At 46.1% G+C, this 20709-nt stretch overlaps 1 protein-coding gene across 1 annotated transcript; it reads left to right on the forward strand.

The window, feature by feature from the left end:
- Positions 1 to 1265: 1265 nt before the first annotated feature.
- On the forward strand, positions 1266 to 11743 carry LOC309569213 (uncharacterized protein; the record flags this gene model as incomplete). Its single annotated transcript, XM_082274969.1, has 3 exons — positions 1266 to 1858; positions 2118 to 2616; positions 11732 to 11743. Exons 1-3 carry the CDS (start codon positions 1374 to 1376, stop codon positions 11741 to 11743), a joined length of 996 nt encoding a protein of 331 aa, XP_082131095.1. The 5' UTR covers positions 1266 to 1373.
- Between the last annotated feature and the right edge of the window lie 8966 nt (positions 11744 to 20709).

Consider the following 20709-nt stretch of genomic DNA (forward strand, 5'->3'; position numbering starts at 1 on the left):
GCCCGGCCCATAACTTCTAGTTAGTTACTAGTTAGAGACCACCACCCTTAAACCTGAGACCCGAACCCCCATCCAGATCCAGCACTGATTAGACCACCATCCAGCAGACCAGCACTCACTGCAGCAGCATTTCAGGCCTCCTCTGACCAGACTGAGACCACCTTCAGCCCTGTGTGCAATACTGCAATGCATTACAGGCCATCCCTGGCTTAGACCTGAGACCACCAGGCTCCAGCAGCATTACAGGCCTCCTCTGACTGTCCTGACCAGTGACCACCACAGGCATCCAGGGCATTACAGGCCACCCCTTAGCCTGAGACCACCAGGCTCCAGCACTGTCCAGTATACAGGCCTCCTCTGTCTGACTGTCCTGACCAGTGACCACCACAGGAATCCAGGGCATTACAGGCCATCCCTTAGACCTGAGACCACCAGGCTCCAGCACTGTCCAGAATACAGGCCTCCTCTATCTGACTGTCCTGACCAGTGACCACCACAGGCATCCAGGGCATTACAGGCCATCCCTTAGACCTGAGACCACCAGGATCCAGCACTGTGTCCAGCAGCATTACAGGCCTCCTCTGTCTGACTGACCTGACCACCACAGGCATCCTGGGCATTACAGTTACAGGCCATCCCTTAGACTTGAGACCACCAGGCTCCAGCACTGTCCAGCAGCATTACAGGCCCCCTCTGTCTGACTGTCCTGAGTCTCCTGACCATTGACCCCCACAGGCATCCAGGGCATTACAGGACATCCCTTACAGACCTGAGACCACCAAGCTCCAGAGTCCAGCACTGTCCAGCAGCATTCCTCCTCGCTCTGACGACCACTGTCATCCACAGTTCCACACAGCACTCACTGTCATCCAGAGAAATGTCAGCGACCGCCGCGTCTGTCTCGTCTGTGACTGGTAGAAAGAGAAGAGAAGATCTATGGGTGTATTTTACATTTGATGCTAAGGACAACAAGACCCTTTGCAAACCATGTGGAGTGACACTAACTGGCAAAAATACAACAAACTTGAAGCGTCATTTGCGGACAACTCATCCCGAAATTCATACAAAGGTAAGCAGTGCATGATAGCACTTAACTCCACTTTTGTATAAAGAGATAACTTAGCGCTGAGTGCGAGAGAATGTAAAATCAGAATAACTATAATTTTTCCCCCTAATTTAACCCCACAGATACAGAAAACCTCAAATGATGGACCAAGTCAAGCCAGTGCACCACCACAGCAAACAATTTATGCTGTGCTTCAAAATACAAAATTGACTCTAAGGAACAACAGGCCAGGGAGGAAGCCATAGCAAGATGGATTGGGCGCTCCGGATTACCAGTCAGAACGATTGAAGATGAGGACTTTGTTAGCATGATGGAGACAGTAGATAGAAAGCTGACTGTTCCAAAGAAAACTAAAATAAGCAATCTAATTGACAAACAATATGAAGATGAAAAACAAAAATTCAAAAAGAGACTGACTGCTGCTCGGAGAGTATCTATTTGCACTGATTTGTGGACCAAGAAAGGACTCTCAGCTTCATTCCTTGCTATAAGTGCATGCTACTTTTGTGTTGAACAACATAAACCTGAACACATATTGTTGGCCCTTGAACAAGTAGCCCACCCACACACTGCACAGTCAATTAAAACATGTGTGGACAAATGCTTGCAAGAGTGGGACATACCAAAGAGGAAGATCCTTACAGTGATAACAGACAATGGGAGCAATATGGTGGCAGCATTTAAACAAACCGCAGCAGCAGCAGCAGCAGAAGAACCACCCACCTCTAGTGAGGAAGACTCCCCCATGACAGAAAGTGACTCTGAGGCAGAGTCTGAAATTGATGACCTACGGTGGGTGAGCCAATTTTGATTTTATTTTACATGACACGGTACGGTTGACAGTTAATTATCACATGCATATGAGATGATTGATGTGGGGGGCTGGGGGCACTAGTATCCATGCTCTAGTCTACTCTATGGGTGCATCTTTGTTATTTTTCCAGTAGTCTTTTCTAAAAGTATTCCCATAAGATGTTAAATGTTAAAATAATAGAATGGAACAGAAAGCTTTTCTATACTTTATGCTTATTTGGCTGTGTTCCACTGTTAGGTACCAACAGATCGACATGGACCGGACACCATGTGTAGTGCATACCTTACAACTAGTGGTCCACATGTTGCAGAAGGAGGCAAGTGTGAAGAGAATACTGGATAAAGCAAGATCAATAGTGCACCTCTTCCGCAAGTCTTCCATCGCAACACAGAAGATATTGGAGCATTGTGGCCTGACCATTTTCAATGACTGCCCCACTCGCTGGTCAAGCACATTCAACATGATCGCAAGACTCCTCAAACTGAAAGAGTCAGTCTGCCAAATCGCGAACAACATGGGATGGGACAGCTTGCTCCCTAGTGAATGGCAAAAGCTCACATCATTGCATGACCTATTGCTGCCTTTTGCAGAACATACTAAAACCCTCCAGAGTGACACCATGTCAATGTCCCTAGCTGTCCCTGCTCTTTTTGATCTACTCAGCCACCTTGAGGACTTTAAACAGAACACTAGCTACCAAGACCTTGCCACAATTGCTCAGAAAATGAAAGGGAATGTGAACCAGCGTTTTGCTTCATTGTTAGATCCAACAGATGAAATGTTCTCGCCACTTGCAGCAGCTGCTTGTTTTGTCAACCCTACTGTCTGTGAAACCCTTGTTGATGTGGCAGATCATGAGAATATTCAGGAATTGCTTAAAAAGGCAGAGGAGTATGTGATAAGAAAATCCACTTCGCCCCACATGCAACATCATGAATTGTCTGAGGATGATGTGGAAGAACTAGTAGAACAGGAGAATATTGAAAAATCTGAGGAAGTTGAAGAAGCACCGGTATCCACATCTAAGCAGCCAATCTTTCGGTTTCTTGCTAAATGCCGCAGAAGACCCAGGCAGAGGATCTCCCCAAACAGCATAAAACAGCAGATCAGAAAATATAAGGAAGAGCTTTTGCATCAAGTTGAGGACAACACTGCAACAGATTTTTGGCTGTCAAAGAGTGACACTATTTATCACCAGCTAAAACCTTTTGCTTTAGACCTGCTGGCTATGCCAGCTTCTCAAGCCTTTGCAGAGAGGGTATTCAGTGTCACAGGTGACCTCTCTAGAGGCCGGCGGAATAGAGCAAGGGTCATTTTGGCACGAAGTGCTTTCCTTAAAATGAATCGAAACAAATAGAAGTGTTTTATTATTGTTATTTCTATAAAAAGCATAACTAATACTTGTGCTTCAAAAACAGTTGTAATTGTCAATTCAATTCATTAGAAAATTGCTGCACAGTGCACACAGGCTACAAAATGCATTTGTATGTGGAACAATAACACAACCACCACCGCTTATTAACCTCTCTCTCTCTTAGCATTGACATTGACAAATGAATAGAGACAAATATCACACTAATGAAAAAGAAAAATAGATCAGTAACGGTCAAAAAGGGCAGCCTTACATCGGGGTCCTGCTGCAGATCTTTTTAGTGTAATATTTACCTCTATTGTCATTGCGAATGCTGAGACTCAGAAAGAGGAGAGAGGAGGAGTTGATAAAAAGTGGTAAGTCTGTTATAATTCTTACGCTAATGGCATTATTAGACTGTGTGCACTGTGCACATTTTTATTGAATACATCTGAGAATTAGAACTGTTAAAATAATAAGCTGACACTGTAAATGTATTGGGTTCTTCTTATTTAGAAATAAGCATTACCCTCCTCAAGTTTTACAGTATTGGTTTATTATGCAGTGCCAGTGCCAGACTGGCAGTGACAGTGCCTGTGCAAGTGTGCACTGCAGCTGTTCTTGGATGGTTGAGGCAGGACGTTGTTCTCTCTGAGGATGTTTTTGTACCATTCTTTATTCATGGCTGTGTTCTTAGGCAAAATTGTGAGTGAGCAGTGAGTGAGCACACTCCCTTGTTGGCTGAGAACATAGCAACCCCCCCACAGTGGTCTCAGGTCTCAGGATGCTGTACTGTTGCCATGAGCATGACACAGGACTGATAAAGTGAGCTGATGCATATTTTTTCTTCCCTGGAGTCTCTGTAGCTGTTCTTGGATGGTTGAGGGGGGAGCTGGGACTGGACTGGAGGAAGGAAGTTGTTCTCTTCTGAGGATGTTTTTTTACCATTCTTTATTCATGGCTGTATGTTCTTAGGCAAAATTGTGAGTGAGCAGTGAGTGAGGCGAGCACACTCCCTTGTTGGCTGAGAACTTAGCAACCCCCCCAGCCCCCACAGTGGTCTCAGGTCTCAGGACAGGATGCTGTACTGTTGCCATGAGCGTGACAGAGCAGGACTGATGTGAAGTGAGCTTATGTCTGCAAAGTTTTTATTTTTTTTGTATTTTTATTACATTTTTACATTTTTATGTTACCCCCTTTGGTTTGGTCAAAAAAGCAATATTATTGGCATTGGCAAAACAATTTTGCCTTAATAAAGACAATAATGACTAACTCTGTGTCTGTGTAGTAGTGTGTAGTGCTGTGCTAGTGCATGCTCAAAGCTTAATACCATAAATAATAACATATTCGATTTTTCATTCACTCCAGGACCAGCAGTAGTATATAATGAGTTTGGAAATTGTAGAGAAATGCTTAAATAATGCATTACAAATTACAATTGAACTACACCCAGTCGATTATAGATGACTAAAATGAGTTTTAGTCAACTAAAATGTAGGACGTTTTAGTCGACTAAAATGTAAGATGTTTTAGTCGACTAAAATGTACTGGAGTTTTAGTCGACTAAATACGACTAAAACTAAAACACTTGCAGAAGACTAAAATGGGACTAAAACTAAAATGCCATTTTAGTCCTAAGACTAAGACTAAAACTAAATTGAAATTTGCTGCCAAAATTAACACTGCTGCAAAGCCACTTCTACGCCAGGAAAAAGCATCTGTAAAAACGTGCTTTCAGTAGCTTTTTCCATTGGCGTTATTGCACGTTTGGCCACGTTGGCTTTTTGCAGCATTTTTATGCCTCCATTCAAAATCAATGGTTGCCTAGGAGCCGTCTTTGATACGGCTTTCAGCCCATTGATTTGAATGGAAGTCGCATCACAAGTCGGATCAGGATGAGGATCTTGAGAGGGAACTACACGCCAAAGTGGGAAAAAAACGGCGTGGGGTCCCCCCCAAAATCCATACCAGACCCTTATCTGAGCATGCAGCCCGGCAGGTCAGGAAAGGGGAGGGGATGAGCGAGCTGCCCCACCCCCCTGGACCATACCAGGCCACACGCCCTCAACATGGAGGGGTGGGTGCTTTGGGGCAGGGGGAGCTCTGCACTCCCCACCCCAAAGCACCTTGTCCCCATGTTGATTAGGACAAGGGCCTCTACCCGACAACCCTGGACGGAGGTTGTGTGGGTCTGGGGGCAGGGGGCTTATCAGAATCTGTACGCCCCCTGTAACAAGGGGGCCCCCCAGATCCCGGACCCCCTACCTATGTGAATGGGTATGGGGTACATTGTACCCCTACCCATTCACCCCATAAAAGGCAGTGTATGTAAATAATGACAGGAGTCCCTCTGGTCTTCTCCCCTCTGGTCTTCTCCCCTCTGGTCTTCTCCTCTTGACCATTTAACAGTGTCCCTGTATTTACGTACCAACACTGTACCTCAGCACGCTTTCTCCCACAGCTTCCTTGCAGCCCCAGCCCACAGCCACCTCCCTTACACCCACATGGACTCCTCAGAAGGGTGGAGCCCAGAACTGTGGTCCTGACTCTACAAAAAAACCCACACACACCTGCATAATAAGTGTGTTGGCTGTTCCCAAGATCTGGTCCCAAGATTGGAGATTTTCTCCCAGCCGGATCACTATAGAGTATCCAGGCTCCTGGTTTCAAACTTGATTCTACCAACCATGGAGGAAACAGAGAAAATTGTTTCCTCCAAATAATACTAATATCCTGGAGCCCCTCAACCTGCCGAGTTGAGAATCCTGGGCAACATACACCATGACAGGGAACTGTACTGTCACACATGATATTTGAGTTAAAGATAAACTCCAGGTATTGTGATGTCAACCACCCGCCTCTCCACCTCGTCCAATCAGCAAATGCTTTGCACTCATTCAGGGAAGGCAAGATATTCGCTAAATGATGCCCGGGTTGAGCAGCTGACCTCATATGTTCACAATACATCAGGCCAGCGGTTCAGCATGGGATCCGGAAGCAAGTGGAGATCACTATAGTAGCAGTGCCTACTTCACTGATTTCCAGCTTCCAAGATCATCGGGCAGGTATGGTATATGTAACAATGTAAAAATTACCATAACTGGAATTAATCTTTAGGTTGACAGGCTGAACAGAAAAAGAATCTAACTCAGCGCCGGTTCACATAAACGCGACGCTACTTCCCGGGGCGACCTCCGAGATCGCGGTGCGAGCAGCGCGCTGTGACCTCGGAGCGGCCGCCACAGACTTCATAACATTGAAGTCTATGGCGGTCGCCTCCTGGTCGCCCCAAAGAAGCTCCGGACCTTTTTTCTAGGTCGGAGCGACTTGTGTCGCTCCTATTAGAACGGGTCCGCAGCTTCCCTATGGGAGGCGACCTGTGAGGCGACCAGGTCGCCTCACAGGTCGCCCTAGTGTGAACCGGGACTCATTCCTCCATTCACACTACTCAGTGTGCATGGATGAATCTCCAGCTGTGGCTATTGTATTTAGACAGACATCCCGGCCAGCTTTCAAAATACCCAAACATTGCCTGTATCTGATTGGATGTAGGTGATGTTAGTCCGCCAATTTTCTGTTTGGCTCTTTACATTTTTCAATTGAGGAATTCCAGGAAGGGGGCGATCAACAGGGCAATGTACTGAGCGAATTTGGGCTGGTTCATCAGGAAATTGTTACAGTACAATTAAATGTATGATTAGCTTTTCTGTATATACTGTATGTGATAATCCTGTAAGCAATTTACAATACTTACATGCATGTATGAAGCTGCTTCAGCATATACATGCAAACAGGTTGGAAAATCTCTTAACATTTGATAACTGATTCTCCTCAAGGACAAACACTTTTTGTAATTGCAGTGCAATTCAGTTTGCATTGCTAAGTATTATATTTTTCTTTTTTTCTTAATTGAGCAGTATTAAACAAAATGCTAAATGGTTGAGAAAGAGTTATGTTTTGCCTGGAGATGAGTTTTAAGCAATTTCAAAAAGACTGTTTCCAAATAAACATTAACAGCTTTTCATTCCAACATGTGACCAGCCTGACTCATCCTGCGTTGCTAAATACATCCAAAAACAAAGCAAAAGAAATATGAGGAACTATGACACATATACATAAGACGTCTGTAAATCGTACAAATGTGACTTTTTGCGTAGTTCGACATTTCTGTGCCATCTTGCTGATTGTGTTATTGCTTGTCTAGTTGCCCATTGCACAATTTAATTTAAAGCCAAACATATATGCTGAGCAAGAAAGATTTAGGCTAGGCTCACATTTAAAAAAAGGGTAATTCATTTATTTATGTGATTTTTTTTTGCACCTGCATACAGTATCTCTTAAAAGTCAGTGCACCTTGAGTGCCGGTTCACATTTCCGCGTTTGTGGAGATCGCATGTAATTCGGAGCGCACTGCTCCTAATTACATGCGATCTGATGTGCAGATGCGAGTTCAGCCATACACTTTGTATGGCTGAATTCGCACTTTATCCGCACCAAACACGCACATGAGGCTTTTTTTGAGCCGCAGTAAATTCGGATCGCACAGTGGTTCACACTTGTGCGATCCGATTCTGTGCGTACTTGCAGAACGCACTGCGATATGCGCTCGCATCTGGGGGTGTCGTTAACTTTTAATTGACACCCCCTGCGTATCGCATATGGCAGTGTGAACACGCTGCATATTCACAGCGTTCCCGCATTGCAGAAGTGTGAACCGGCACTGAAGGAGTGTTTTTTTGTAAATATTTTATTATATTCTTTCATGTGACAACACTGAAGAAATTACACTTTGCTACAATGTAAAGTAGTGAGTGTACAGCTTGTATAACAGTGTAAATTTGCTGACCCTCAAAAAAACTCAACACTCAGCGATTAATGTCTAAACAGCTGGCAACAAAAGTGAGTACACCCCTAAGTGAAAACGTCTAACTTGGGCCCAATTAGCCATTTTCCCTCCCAGGTGTCATGTGACTCATTAGTGTTACAAGGTCTCAGGTGTGAATGGGGAGCAGGTGTGTTAAATTTGGCGTTGTCGCTCTCACTCTCTCATATTGGTCACTGGAAGTTCAACATGGCACCTCATGGCAAAGAACTCTCTGAGGATCTGAAAAAAAGAATTGTTGCTCTACATAAAGATGGCCTAGCTATAAGAAGTGTATATGTGGTATGGTTCCTGCGCTATCGTGGATTCTGCTTGTTACCTTGATGCTGCAGCACATGATATGCTTTTAACAAGAACTTGTTTTTTATAATACTGCACCATGATGGTCCTATCCTTTTAATGAGCCCTTGAGGAGGAGGCATAGACTAAGGAGACCATACCCTAAGGAAACCATTTAAAGGAGCCCTAAGTGATCATAAGAGACCGGGAATATATATAGGACCCTCCTTGAAGGATTCGTTGCCAACAAGATACCACGCTGGAGCAGAGGAGAATAAGGAACCATTACCTTCCCAGACACATAATGCAGGCGTATTACCCTCGTAATTGAGGTGAGAATTTAGCACACCTAGAAGTGGCACAAGGTGGAGGAAAAGAAGTCACTCCACTTTTTCACCGTTATTCACAATATTGGTGTTATATATCAAGTAATTTGAAGCAGCTTTTGTATTGAAAATTGGTTATATGCACTGTTTGGACTGGACATTCTAGGATATGTGTATCTGCTTATTTGCACATATTTTATATATTGTTTTATGAATCGTCTAGTCATATTTATATATTTATATTTTTATGAGGATTATCACTATAAGCACTGAGCACTTTAATAGCACCTATAAGAAGCACAGTTTTATGTTATATAAGTGGTTGGACTGGATAATCTAGGATATGTGTATTCGTCTATCTGCACATATTTGATACATTGTTTATGAATTGTCTAGCAAAATTTATATTCATATTTTATTGTGACCTACACTAAAAGCACGGAGCACTTTTAAAATAGCACCTATAAGAAGCACAGTGATATGCTATACAACCGCATTGGAAATAATATCTACACAAGTGAACTACATACATAAAAAAATCATAGATACAGTAGAATTATGTGAAATGGGCATATAGTATACATTTGCAACATTATTTATTTTAAATCGTTAACCACACACAAGCACTTTAAATACGTTTTTTTCACACCTTTGAAGCGCACCACAACCCCCATTTAATTACTAGCTATAAGAAGGTTGCCAAGACCCTGAAACTGAGCTGCAGCACGGTGGCCAAAACCATACAGTGGTTTAACAGGACAGGTTCCACTCAGAACAGGCCTCGCCATGGTCGACCAGTTGAGTTGAGTGCATATGCTCAGTGTCATATCCAGAGGTTGTCTTTGGGAAATAGACGTATGAGTGCTCCTAGCATTGCTGCAGGGGTGGGGGGGGGGTCAGCCTCTCAGTGCTCCGACCATACGCCGCACACTGCATCAAATTGGTCTGCATAGCTGTCTTCCCAGAGGGAAGCCTCTTCTGAAGATGATGCACAGGAAAGCCCCCAAGGAGTTTGCTGAAGACAAGCAGACTAAGGAGGACATGGATTACTGGAACCATGTCCTGTGGTCTGATGAGTCCAAGATAAACTTATTTGGTTCAGATGGTGTCAAGCGTGTGTGGCGGCAACCAGGTGAGGAGTACAAAGAAAAGTGTGTCTTCCCTACAGTCAAGCATGGCGGTGGGGTGTCATGACATTTTAACTTATGGGTGTACTCAATTTTGTTGCCAGCGGTTTAGACAATAATGGCTGTGTGTTGAGGTATTTTGAGGGGACAGCAAATTTACACTGTTATACAAGCTGTACACTCACTACTTTACATTGCAGCAAAGTGTAATTTCTTCAGTGTTGTTACATGAAAAGATATAATAAAATATTTACAAAAAAAATGTGAGGGGTGTACTCACTTTTGTGAAATACTGTAGTATTAATGGAGCCTTAGATCTCCCATGTCAGGTTTTTATTCCTCTCTATGTCCCTGCTGAAGAGACTTTAGCTATTACGAGGACATCATCTCTGTGACAAAAAAGTTGTGGGTGACCATACGATGTGCTGGCTGTCTCTACAGTTCCCTGCAAGTACACCATCCCTTGCAAACCACTGCAGCACCTACATTTGAGAAGGTTTATTGCTGTTTGGAGTGCACAGATACCTTCTGTGCTTTTGGGGAGATTCACCCAATTTTTCTGGTGTCCACTGTCAACAGGAAAAAGAGTGATGGGACATCCAAACTTTTACAGTTGCCATTGGAACAGAGGATGAGGGGAAATCTTCCAGTGTACAATTCCTTTCGGGTGACAAATGCTCAGTTCCCTGTTGTGTCTCCAGGAAATAAAAAGAAATCTCCCTAATGGGACACTGATAGAAAACAATAAAAACAAAAGGTGTTTTAGCTACTCCCAACCATGCCTCATTTGTTCCAGATTTAGTAGTGTTTTAAAATGAAATGACCACAGTTAGCTTCAAGAGATAGTAAACTCTATGAAAAAAAAATGTTCCCCCCTACAAGGCAATATCATAATGTGCTACTACATTATGTAAGACTTGCCTTAAAACAAAGCCCTCCAGCGGCACGCTGTCACTGCTGCAGAGGCTTCCATCTTCACCTGGTCTTCCTTCCAGGTTTGCAGACTCCAGCAATCTGACTGGCTGACACTCCTGGGCATGCACGGGTATGCTGTTCCTTCAGAGCGCATGCGTCTGTGATGTCACCAGCTACTGCTCGCTAGAATATCTCCTAAATGGTGCACGTTTAGGAGATATTCATTTTACCTACAGATAATATGTTAAGCTTACCTGTAGGGAAAAATAAACGAGAGTTTACTACCACTTCCATTCATACCTCCACTGTCAATTGTAAGCAACACCAGCTGGAGGGTATGGAGAAGAAATGGAACAAAACACAATTTAGAATAGCACAGTCAATAAATATTTTTTGCAAGACTTTATTACCCACTTCCCGCAAACCGATCTGTATGCCGGCTTGAAGAAGTGGTTGTACCAGGGTGATGCTTGCAGCTGCAGGAATCAACCTGGTACCGTTTTTTTTTGAGCTGGCGGTTGGCTTTTAGGAGAAAACAACCGATGAAGCTTAGCAGCCGCTTGGCCGTTATCACAGCCAGCGAGCGGGAAAGGACATTCCGCCGCCTTATGCGGCTCTGCCTGGTTCTCCCGTCCCACCGGGAGATCCGAGCAACCAGCTGGCACATGCGCCGTCTGGTTGGAGTCCCGAACGAAGCCAGATTTGGCTTTTTAAAGATTATTTTATATGGAGAATGAATGAATGCAGAGAATTCAAGTACTGTATAGGAATGTTAGTGAAAGAACCCAGGGTGTGATTCAGTCTATTGCCATAAAACAACTAACGGGTGTGCCACAAATTGTTAAGTAAAATTTAGCAACTATGCAACGACTGCTGAGTCACTCTTTGGTTTTGCAGTAGAGTCATTCAACAGGGCCCATGGATACCAGAAACATAAAGATTATTATTGATGAACTGTTTGTATTTTTCAGTTGGTGGATTAATCCCCACTCACAAACTTCTGAAACCTAGGGAACAAAATAACCTTGCGTTGTTGAAACTGTTGCCTGATTAAAGCTTGCTCTCCTAAAACGACCTATTTTGGCAGGAGATGTTCTACTAGTTGCCAGTTTCTGATCAATGAACTATTTTCCCTTTCTTTACATATAACACATGCGTGTGTCTAATCTGATAAAGGAATTTGCTTTTGGGTAAGTAAATAAACCTTTCACTCTGAAGTCAGATTTGTCATTTAGGCAGTGGTTTTACAAAGCTCCAAAGGCAATATTCTCATTCAGCTAGAAAGCTGAAATCCACTGAGCCTGCCCATTTGCTGCTGGCTGGGATGGGAAGTGCTGCTGATGACCACACAAATCATATAGATATAGTTAAGTAACTCCAAGGTTGACTATACGTAAAGATGTTCTCCTTCTGCCGGATCCTAACCCAGCTCTGGAAACCCTTTTGGTTATGCTGCTTTTCCAAGGATAGAAAATCCCAAACATATCCATTCTAGGAGTAATTTAAAGGAAACCTGTCATATGAGAATCAAGAAGGCTGCTGTTGGCAATTCCCTTTGAATCAATGGCCTGGCTGGTTTGGCTGCTGAAAATACTTGTGCTTGTAATCACACTAGAAGAAATACCATTAAAGGTCCAGTTCATTTCCATTCCATTTACATACACTATACTGTCAAAAGTATTGGGACGCTTGCCTTTACACACACAAGAACTTTTTTTAAAAAATCTTTTTTATTGAGTTTCAAACAAAGAAAAGAAAAACAACAACAACAAACCACGGTGCTAAGGTTCACACTGAACTCAGTAATACAGACAATAAGGCACGGTACCCACCCAGGGGTCCAAATGAGAAGCATCAGCAGAAAATTCAACATGAAGGGCAATTACCAACATCCCATAGAACACGTCGTCCACCCGGGGGTCATTAAAGAATTACTGGCATTCCAGAAACATAGGGGGGATACCTCAGAGCAGGCAGATGCAAGCGTCCCCTGACGCCCTAGGGCGAGGGGTGAGACTCGCCTCAGCTACTCGCAGCCGTGGAGGGGTCAGAGAGCCATTTGGTCCACACCCGGTCATACTTCTTCGGGCAACCTCTATGTACATACGTGTCTTTATAGAGAGGGAGGACCGAGTTCACTAAGAGCTTCCACTGTAGTACCGTGGGTGGAGATCGTCGTCGCCAGTGAAGTACAATGGTTTTCCTGGCATAATAAAGCAGAAGACCAAGCAACGTCCGATCTGCCACCCAGGGCACCAGGTCATCAAACAGTCCCAACATACATATAAGGGATCAAGTTTAACAAGAGAGACCTTTTCAATCAATTGGAGCACCCCGGACCAAAATGTAGATAAATGAGGGCAGGTCCAGAAAATGTGAAAGAAGTCACCCGGGTCCTGGCCGCACCGCCAGCACTCCGGGGAATGGGAGACATGCATCTTGTGTAGACGGTGTGGGGTGAGGTAGGCTCTGTGGACTATTTTAAATTGAATGAGTCTATCTCTATGAGAGACCAGCATTTGGAAAGGGACCTCCCACACATTAATCCAATCCCCCGGGTCCAAGTCCGGAACGTCCCGGGCCCAGCGAGCATGGAGACCAGAGAGCTCCGGAGAGTGGACCCGGAGAAGGTGCGTGTAAAGAACCGACACCGCCCGTTCCGAGCAGTCGTGTCGCAAAACCCGTTCCAGATCCGGCTGCACCACAAACACAAGAACTTTAATGGGATCCCAGTGTTAGTCCGTAGGGTTCAAAATTGAGTTGGCCCATCCTTTGCAGCTATAACAGCTTCAACTCATCTGGGAAGGCAGTGCACAATGTTTAGGAGTGTGTCTATGGAAACGTTTGACCATTTTCCAGAAACACATTTGTGAGGTAGGGCAATGATGTTGTACGAGAAGGCCTGGCTCACAGTCTCTGCTATAATTTATCCCAAAGCTGTTCTATGGAGTTGAGGTTTAGGACTCTGTGCAGGCCAGTCCTCCACCCCAAACTAGCTCATCCATGTCTTTAAGATCTTGCTTTGTGCACTCTTGCGCAGTCATGTTGGAACAGGAATGGGCCATCCCCAAACTATTCCCACAAAGTTGGGAGCATAAAAATTGTCCAAAATGTTTTGGTATGCTGACACCCTAAGAGTTCCCTTCACTGGAACTAAGAAGTCAAGCCCAACCCCTGAAAAACAACCCCACACCATAATCCCCCCTCCACCAAATTATTTGGACCAGTACACAAAGCAAGGTCCATAAAGACATGGATGAGCGAGTTTGGGGTTGAGGAACTTGACTGGCCTGCACAGAGTCCTGACCACAACCCAACAGAACACCTTTGGGATGATTTTCCTTCTCGCCCAACATCAGTGCCTGACCTCACAAAGGCGCTTCTGGAAGAATGGTCAAATATTCTCAAAGACACACTCCTAAACCTTGTGGACAGCCTTTCCAGAAGAGTTAAAGCTGTTTAGCTGCAAAGGGTGGGCCTTTCATCTGCATGTATAGGCAGGGGTCCCAATACTTTTGACAATATAGTGTATGTTGGCAGGTGTAGTTCTTCTCCACCCAACAGGTGGCGCCTTGTGGCTTAGAGACAGAGTGGAGACCTAAGGGGAAGATGTTGCCCTGAAGCCTCTGTAGCTGTTACAACAAAGGCAGCTGTCCAATTGGAAGCTGCACTTCCAGTGACCTACCCCGCCCTTCAACATATTGGTTGAGGGCAGTACCAATAAATAGCAGTGCCCTACCAGGTTGAATGTGCATTTTGCAAGTGGATAGTTGGAGAGAAACGATCACGTACCTGGTGGAGACCAAGCTGTAGAGGGGGCTTCTCTTGCACCTCCTGTCCAACACCCCTGATAGAGATGACAGGCGGTGTAGGACACAGAGTGGCACGAGGGCCGGTATAGCAGGTGATGTCTTGGCAGAAGACTGATGGCTGTGGATCACCGGATGAACACCTGAAACTGGAACTCGGTGATGCTGGATGAGAAGGCAGGAGCGAAATCGGAACACAAGCCAAGGGGTTGTCAACAGACGGACAGCACGGGTACAGGAACGTGAGGCAGAAGCGGAGTCAGGATACAAGCCGAAGTCGGTACACAGTCTGGCAGCAAGGTACAAAGGCATAAGGCAAGGCAGGGTCAAAGACAGGCTGAGGTCACAAGGCAGGCAGGAATCCAAGGAGAGTCAAAAGGCAAGCCGGGTCGGTGTAACGGGAAATCCACAAGCAGGTCAGGGCACAGGTAAACAGGAACACAAGCTGAAAGACCACTCAGCAATGTGCTCCTGTCACCGCCTGGTATAAATAGGCCGTTTGGCGCCAATTGCGTGCGCACGTTGCGTACGCACGTTCGCGCGTCCGCGCATTGGCGCGTTCGCGCATTGGCGTGTTCGCGCATTGGCGCATGCGCATTCGCACATTGCTTCCCGTGTGCCTGGGCACGCACACTGAGCTACTCTTACATTGCCCCCCCCCCAATGGGCGGCCTCCGGATGCCCATCTGCAACATCTTCTCAGGATGAAGCTGAAAAAAGGTTTGAATTAGATCCGTAGCATGGAGGTTGGCTTCTGGTTCCCAAGAATTTTCTTCCGGGCCATAGCCCTTCCATTTAATTAGGTACTGGACAGTACCTCCTCTTTTCCTACAGTCTAATATTGCTTCAACCTCGTATTCTTCGTTGCCATCAATAGTTTCAGGCGGAGGTGGATCCGACTCTCGGTCAGGAAATGGATTGGGTCTGGTAGGCTTCAGTAGGGACACATGGAAAACAGGATGAATTCTGTATGTTTCCGGGAGTGAAAGTTCATAGGCAGCAGGATTGATTTGTCTCTTAATAGAGAATGGACCGATATATCTAGGCCCCAGTTTCTTAGACGGACATGACAGTTTTAGATTGATAGAGGATAACCAAACCTTGTCTCCCGGTCTGAGGTTTAGATCTCCCCTCCTCTTCCTATCAAAAAATGTTTTGTTGTCTTGCTGTGCTCTGACAATGGCATCTTGCAATAATTTGTTGTTGGTTTGCAAAAATGTAGCTTTTTCCTGGACTGCGGGAACCAAAGAATCAGGTATTACGTCAGGCATAAAGGCTGGGAAGTACCCATAGTTTGCAAAAAACGGGGCTTGACCCGTGGCTGAATGCACTGCGTTATTATATGCAAACTCTGCTAGGGGTAAAAGTGATGCCCAGTCGTCTTGTGAGAAAGATGAAAAACACCGGAGGTACTGCTCCAGGGTCTGGTTTGTACGCTCCGTTTGCCCGTTTGTTTGCGGGTGATAAGCTGAGGAAAAGTATGTGTCAATTTTTAATGTTTTGCAAAGGCCTCTCCAGAACCTCGAAGTAAATTGCACCCCTCGGTCTGAAGTGATATTACTAGGAACCCCGTGGAGCCGAACCACTTCCTTGATGAAGGTTTGGGCAGTTTCCATTGCTGAGGGAGTTACCAACATAGGGATAAAGTGGGCCATCTTTGTTAGTCTGTCGACCACCACAAAGATGGTCGTGAATCCTTCAGAAGGAGGGAGCTCAACGATAAAGTCCATGTTTATCATTTCCCAAGGCCTCTTGGGAATGGGCAAAGGTCTTAGCAAACCCCAGGCTTTGGCCTTGTTATTCTTGTTCCGGATGCAGATTGTACAGGTGCTAACATAATTACGGCAGTCGGACCTCAGACCAGGCCACCAAAAGGACCGTTGTACCAGGTCAACCGTTTTAGATATCCCAAAGTGCCCTGCCAAGGGGTGATCATGGCACAGGCCGAGGATCTTGGCACGTAGACCTGGAGGTACAAACACTTTTTGGTTATAGAAAAACAGACCTTCTTTTTCCTGAAGGCACATACCTGATGGTAAAACATCCCTTGTGGACGCCTGCTTCAGCTGCGTTAACAGATCCGCTTGCAAAAGTAGAAAACTTTGGGATGGCAGGATTGTGTCTACTGGGTGACACTCTTCGTCCTCTGGGTACATGCGGGAAAGTGCATCAGGTTTGCCATTCTTGGAGCCTGGCCTGTAGGTGATATGGAAGGTAAAGCGAGAAAAGAACAGTGCCCACCTGGCTTGACGTGGTTTCAGTCTCTTAGCTGTTCGGAGGTACTCCAGATTTTTGTGGTCGGTAAAGATCAGGATAGGGTGAGATGCTCCTTCTAATAGGTAGCGCCATTCCTCCAAGGCCGCCTTGATAGCCAGTAATTCCCGGTCTCCAACATCGTAGTTCCTTTCTGCTGGGCTGAGTTTCCTGGAAAAGAAGGCAACAGGATGAAGAAGAGATTTCGTACCTGAACGCTGTGACAGGATGGCACCTATGGCATTTTCTGAAGCATCCACCTCGAGAACATAGGGCAGAGCGGGATTTGGGTGTCGTAAGATAGGTGCAGTAGTGAATAGAATCTTCAACTGGTCAAACGCAGCTTGTGCTGCCGGTGTCCATTGGAAACGGGTGCCTTGCCTTGTTAGCTGGGTGACTGGAAGCATAATGGCGGAGAAGTTCTTGATAAACTTGCGGTAAAAATTAGCGAAGCCAATGAACCTTTGTGTGCTCTTCCTGTCTGTGGGAGTGGGCCATTCGAGGATCGATTTGACCTTTTGGGGGTCCATGGAGATCCCAGAAGTGGAAATGACGAGTCCCAAGAATTGGATTGACTCCTTTTCGAACTCGCATTTCTCAGCCTTTGCGTATAATCCATGGTCTCTTAGGCGGCCGAGAACCTTCTTGACATGTTCACGGTGCATTTCAATGGAACCTGAAAAGATAAGAATATCGTCAAGGTAGACAATCATAAACAAATCAAGGAAGTCTCTGAAAATATTGTTCACGAAATGCTGAAAAGTAGCTGGAGCATTGCACAATTCAAAGGGCATGACAAGGTACTCGAAGTGGCCGAATCTTGTGCGAAAGGCGGTCTTCCACTCGTCGCCCTCACGGATCCGTACTAGGTTGTATGCTCCACGTAGGTCAAGTTTTGTGAATACCGTGGCTTCCCTGAAACGTTGGAAAAGTTCAGGAACTAAGGGCAGGGGGTATCTGTTTTTGACAGTAACCTTGTTCAACTCCCGATAATCAACACAGGGGCATAGAGAATGATCCTTCTTTTCAACGAAGAAAATACCAGCCCCTGCGGGGGACGTAGAGGGCCGGATGAAGCCTTTTTTCAGGTTTTCGTCGATGTAAAGGCGTAATGCCTCAAGTTCTAGTTCAGAGAGGGGGAAGATACGCCCAAACGGTATCTCAGCACCTGGTAAAAGTTCAATTGGGCAGTCATACGACCGGTGAGGTGGTAGGATGTCTGCTTTCTGTTTATCAAAGACTTCCAAGAACTCATGGTAAGCTGCAGGCACAAGTTGGGATGCAGAGGGATCAGGTTGCAGGCCCAAAAGTGATGCAGGTTTCCCTGGACTGGGCTGGAAGCAGTTTTGTTGACAATAGGTGGATGGAAATGCCACTTCTCCTGACTTCCAGTTTATCTGAGGATTGTGTGCTTGTAGCCATGGGATACCGAGAATGATAGGGAACAGAGGAGATGGGATAATATCCAAGCACAAGTATTCTCGGTGGCCTTTATTAGAGATAGCCAGTAATGGGCAGGTTTCTTGAGTTATAGGCCCGGACTTGAGATGGGATCCGTCAGCTAGATGGATAGATAACTGACGGGTTTTCGCTTGCAGAGGGATCTGATGACGCTGAGCAAAGTCACTGTCCATGAAGCAGCTGCAAGCGCCGGAGTCAATAATGACTGGGACTTGGATGGTCTTTCCGAGAATCTGTAGTGAGAGAGGTAGAGTAATGTGAGTGGACAGATCCTTCCCAGAACTGTTTGCAAGGTAAGAAGGAAAAGCAAACTGAGACTTACTAGGCCGCACCGGGCAGGTCTGAAGGTAATGTCCAGCTTCCCCACAATAGAGGCATAAGTTGTTTCGGCGTCTTCGCAATCTCTCCTCAGTGGTTAGTGGAGAACGTAAAAGTCCGAGTTGCATGGGCTCCACACTGGAGGTTGTGGGGAAAGCGACAGGTGGACGAAAAGCCAGAGGTGACGGCACTTGAGGCAACATCCAGGTAGGTCTGGAACTTCCAGCTCTTTCCACTCTCCGCTCCCTGAGCCTGCGGTCAAGCTGGATAGTAAGACTAATAAGGTCATCAAGAGAATCAGGCGTACCCACTCTGGCAAGTTCATCCTTAAGGCCCTCTGATAGGCCGAGACGGAATTGATGCCGTAAGGCTGCATCATTCCAGCCTGTATCGGAAGCCCATCTGCGGAATTCGGCGACATAGTCCTCAGCAGGGCGGCGGCCTTGTTGTAATGTATGTAGGGTTGCTTCGGCTGTAACAGATCGCTGGGGGTCGTCATAAAGCTGCGCCATCGCTTCGAAAAATGATGAGATGGTGTTCAAGGCTATATCATTTTGTTCCAGGAGACGGTGGGCCCAGGATTGCGGCTCTCCGAGAAGTAGAGAGATTACGAACCCCACCTTGGTGGATTCAAGTGAGAAAGTCTGTGGCTGCAGGGCAAAGTATAGCTCACAAGAATTCCTGAAAGCCCGGAATTTGTGTCGGTCACCCGAAAATCGTTCTGGAGCAGGTACCCGAGGTTCCGGTGGTGGCAAAACCACTGAAGGTGTGGATAGAGCCCGTTCGGGCATGGAGGTCCCAGGTGCCGGGGTTGCCGGGGTAGAAGCCATGGATTGGATGCGACCCTCTAATTGGAAGTAACCCTCTTGCAAGGATTTGACTGCTTGGGTAAGCGAAGCAAGTTGCTGGCATACTGCCTCTAGAGGTGAAGCCCCTCTCTCGGTCTCCGACATCTGGCTGAGTGGTACTATCACGTACCTGGTGGAGACCAAGCTGTAGAGGGGGCTTCTCTTGCACCTCCTGTCCAACACCCCTGATAGAGATGACAGGCAGTGTAGGACACAGAGTGGCACGAGGGCCGGTATAGCAGGTGATGTCTTGGCAGAAGACTGATGGCTGTGGATCACCAGATGAACACCTGAAACTGGAACTCGGTGATGCTGGATGAGAAGGCAGGAGCGAAATCCGAACACAAGCCAAGGGGTTGTCAACAGCCGGACAGCACGGGTACAGGAACGTGAGGCAGAAGCGGAGTCAGGATACAAGCCGAAGTCGGTACACAGTCTGGCAGCAAGGTACAAAGGCATAAGGCAAGGCAGGGTCAAAGACAGGCTGAGGTCACAAGGCAGGCAGGAATCCAAGGAGAGTCAAAAGGCAAGCCGGGTCGGTGTAACGGGAAATCCACAAGCAGGTCAGGGCACAGGTAAACAGGAACACAAGCTGAAAGACCACTCAGCAATGTGCTTCTGTCACCGCCTGGTATAAATAGGCCGTTTGGCGCCAATTGCGTGCGCACGTTGCGTACGCACGTTCGCGCGTCCGCGCATTGGCGCGTTCGCGCATTGGCGCATGCGCATTCGCACATTGCTTCCCGTGTGCCTGGGCACGCGCACTGAGCGTCTCTTACAGAAACATTGCCTGGCAGGGACAGAGTACTAGAGACAGGGAAAAGTTGCAGTGCAAGTTGGACTAGAGTAGGAAGACACTGCTGTGTGCTGTAGTCAGCACCAATCACAGTGCCACTGCCTCCACTCCACTGTGTCAGCCAACTAGCAGCCCACCACCTCTCCAGTATATGCCACCACAGTAAGACCCACTCAGTCTGTGCTGTGTCCACTATCCCTGAGGATACTCCACTGCATTTATTCACAACCTCCCAACAGCGGCAAATGCAAATGGTGGATTAGCCTTCAACTAGATATAATACTGTGAACCTCTTTTGGATTTTGAGTGTGTTGTTTCTTTGTGCTAGATACCGTACAGCTGGCCCTGTCCACATGAAGTTTTAAATAATGTCCTGATAAAGGTGACATTTCTGAATCCCCGAAATGCATTAGCTTCTCTTTGGACTATCATCTTGATTTTTATTGGAATAAAGTTGTATTTGG

The sequence above is a fragment of the Pelophylax lessonae genome (genome assembly GCF_965119305.1).
Source record: "Pelophylax lessonae genome assembly, chromosome: 13".
In the NCBI taxonomy this organism is placed as follows: Eukaryota; Metazoa; Chordata; class Amphibia; order Anura; family Ranidae; genus Pelophylax; species Pelophylax lessonae.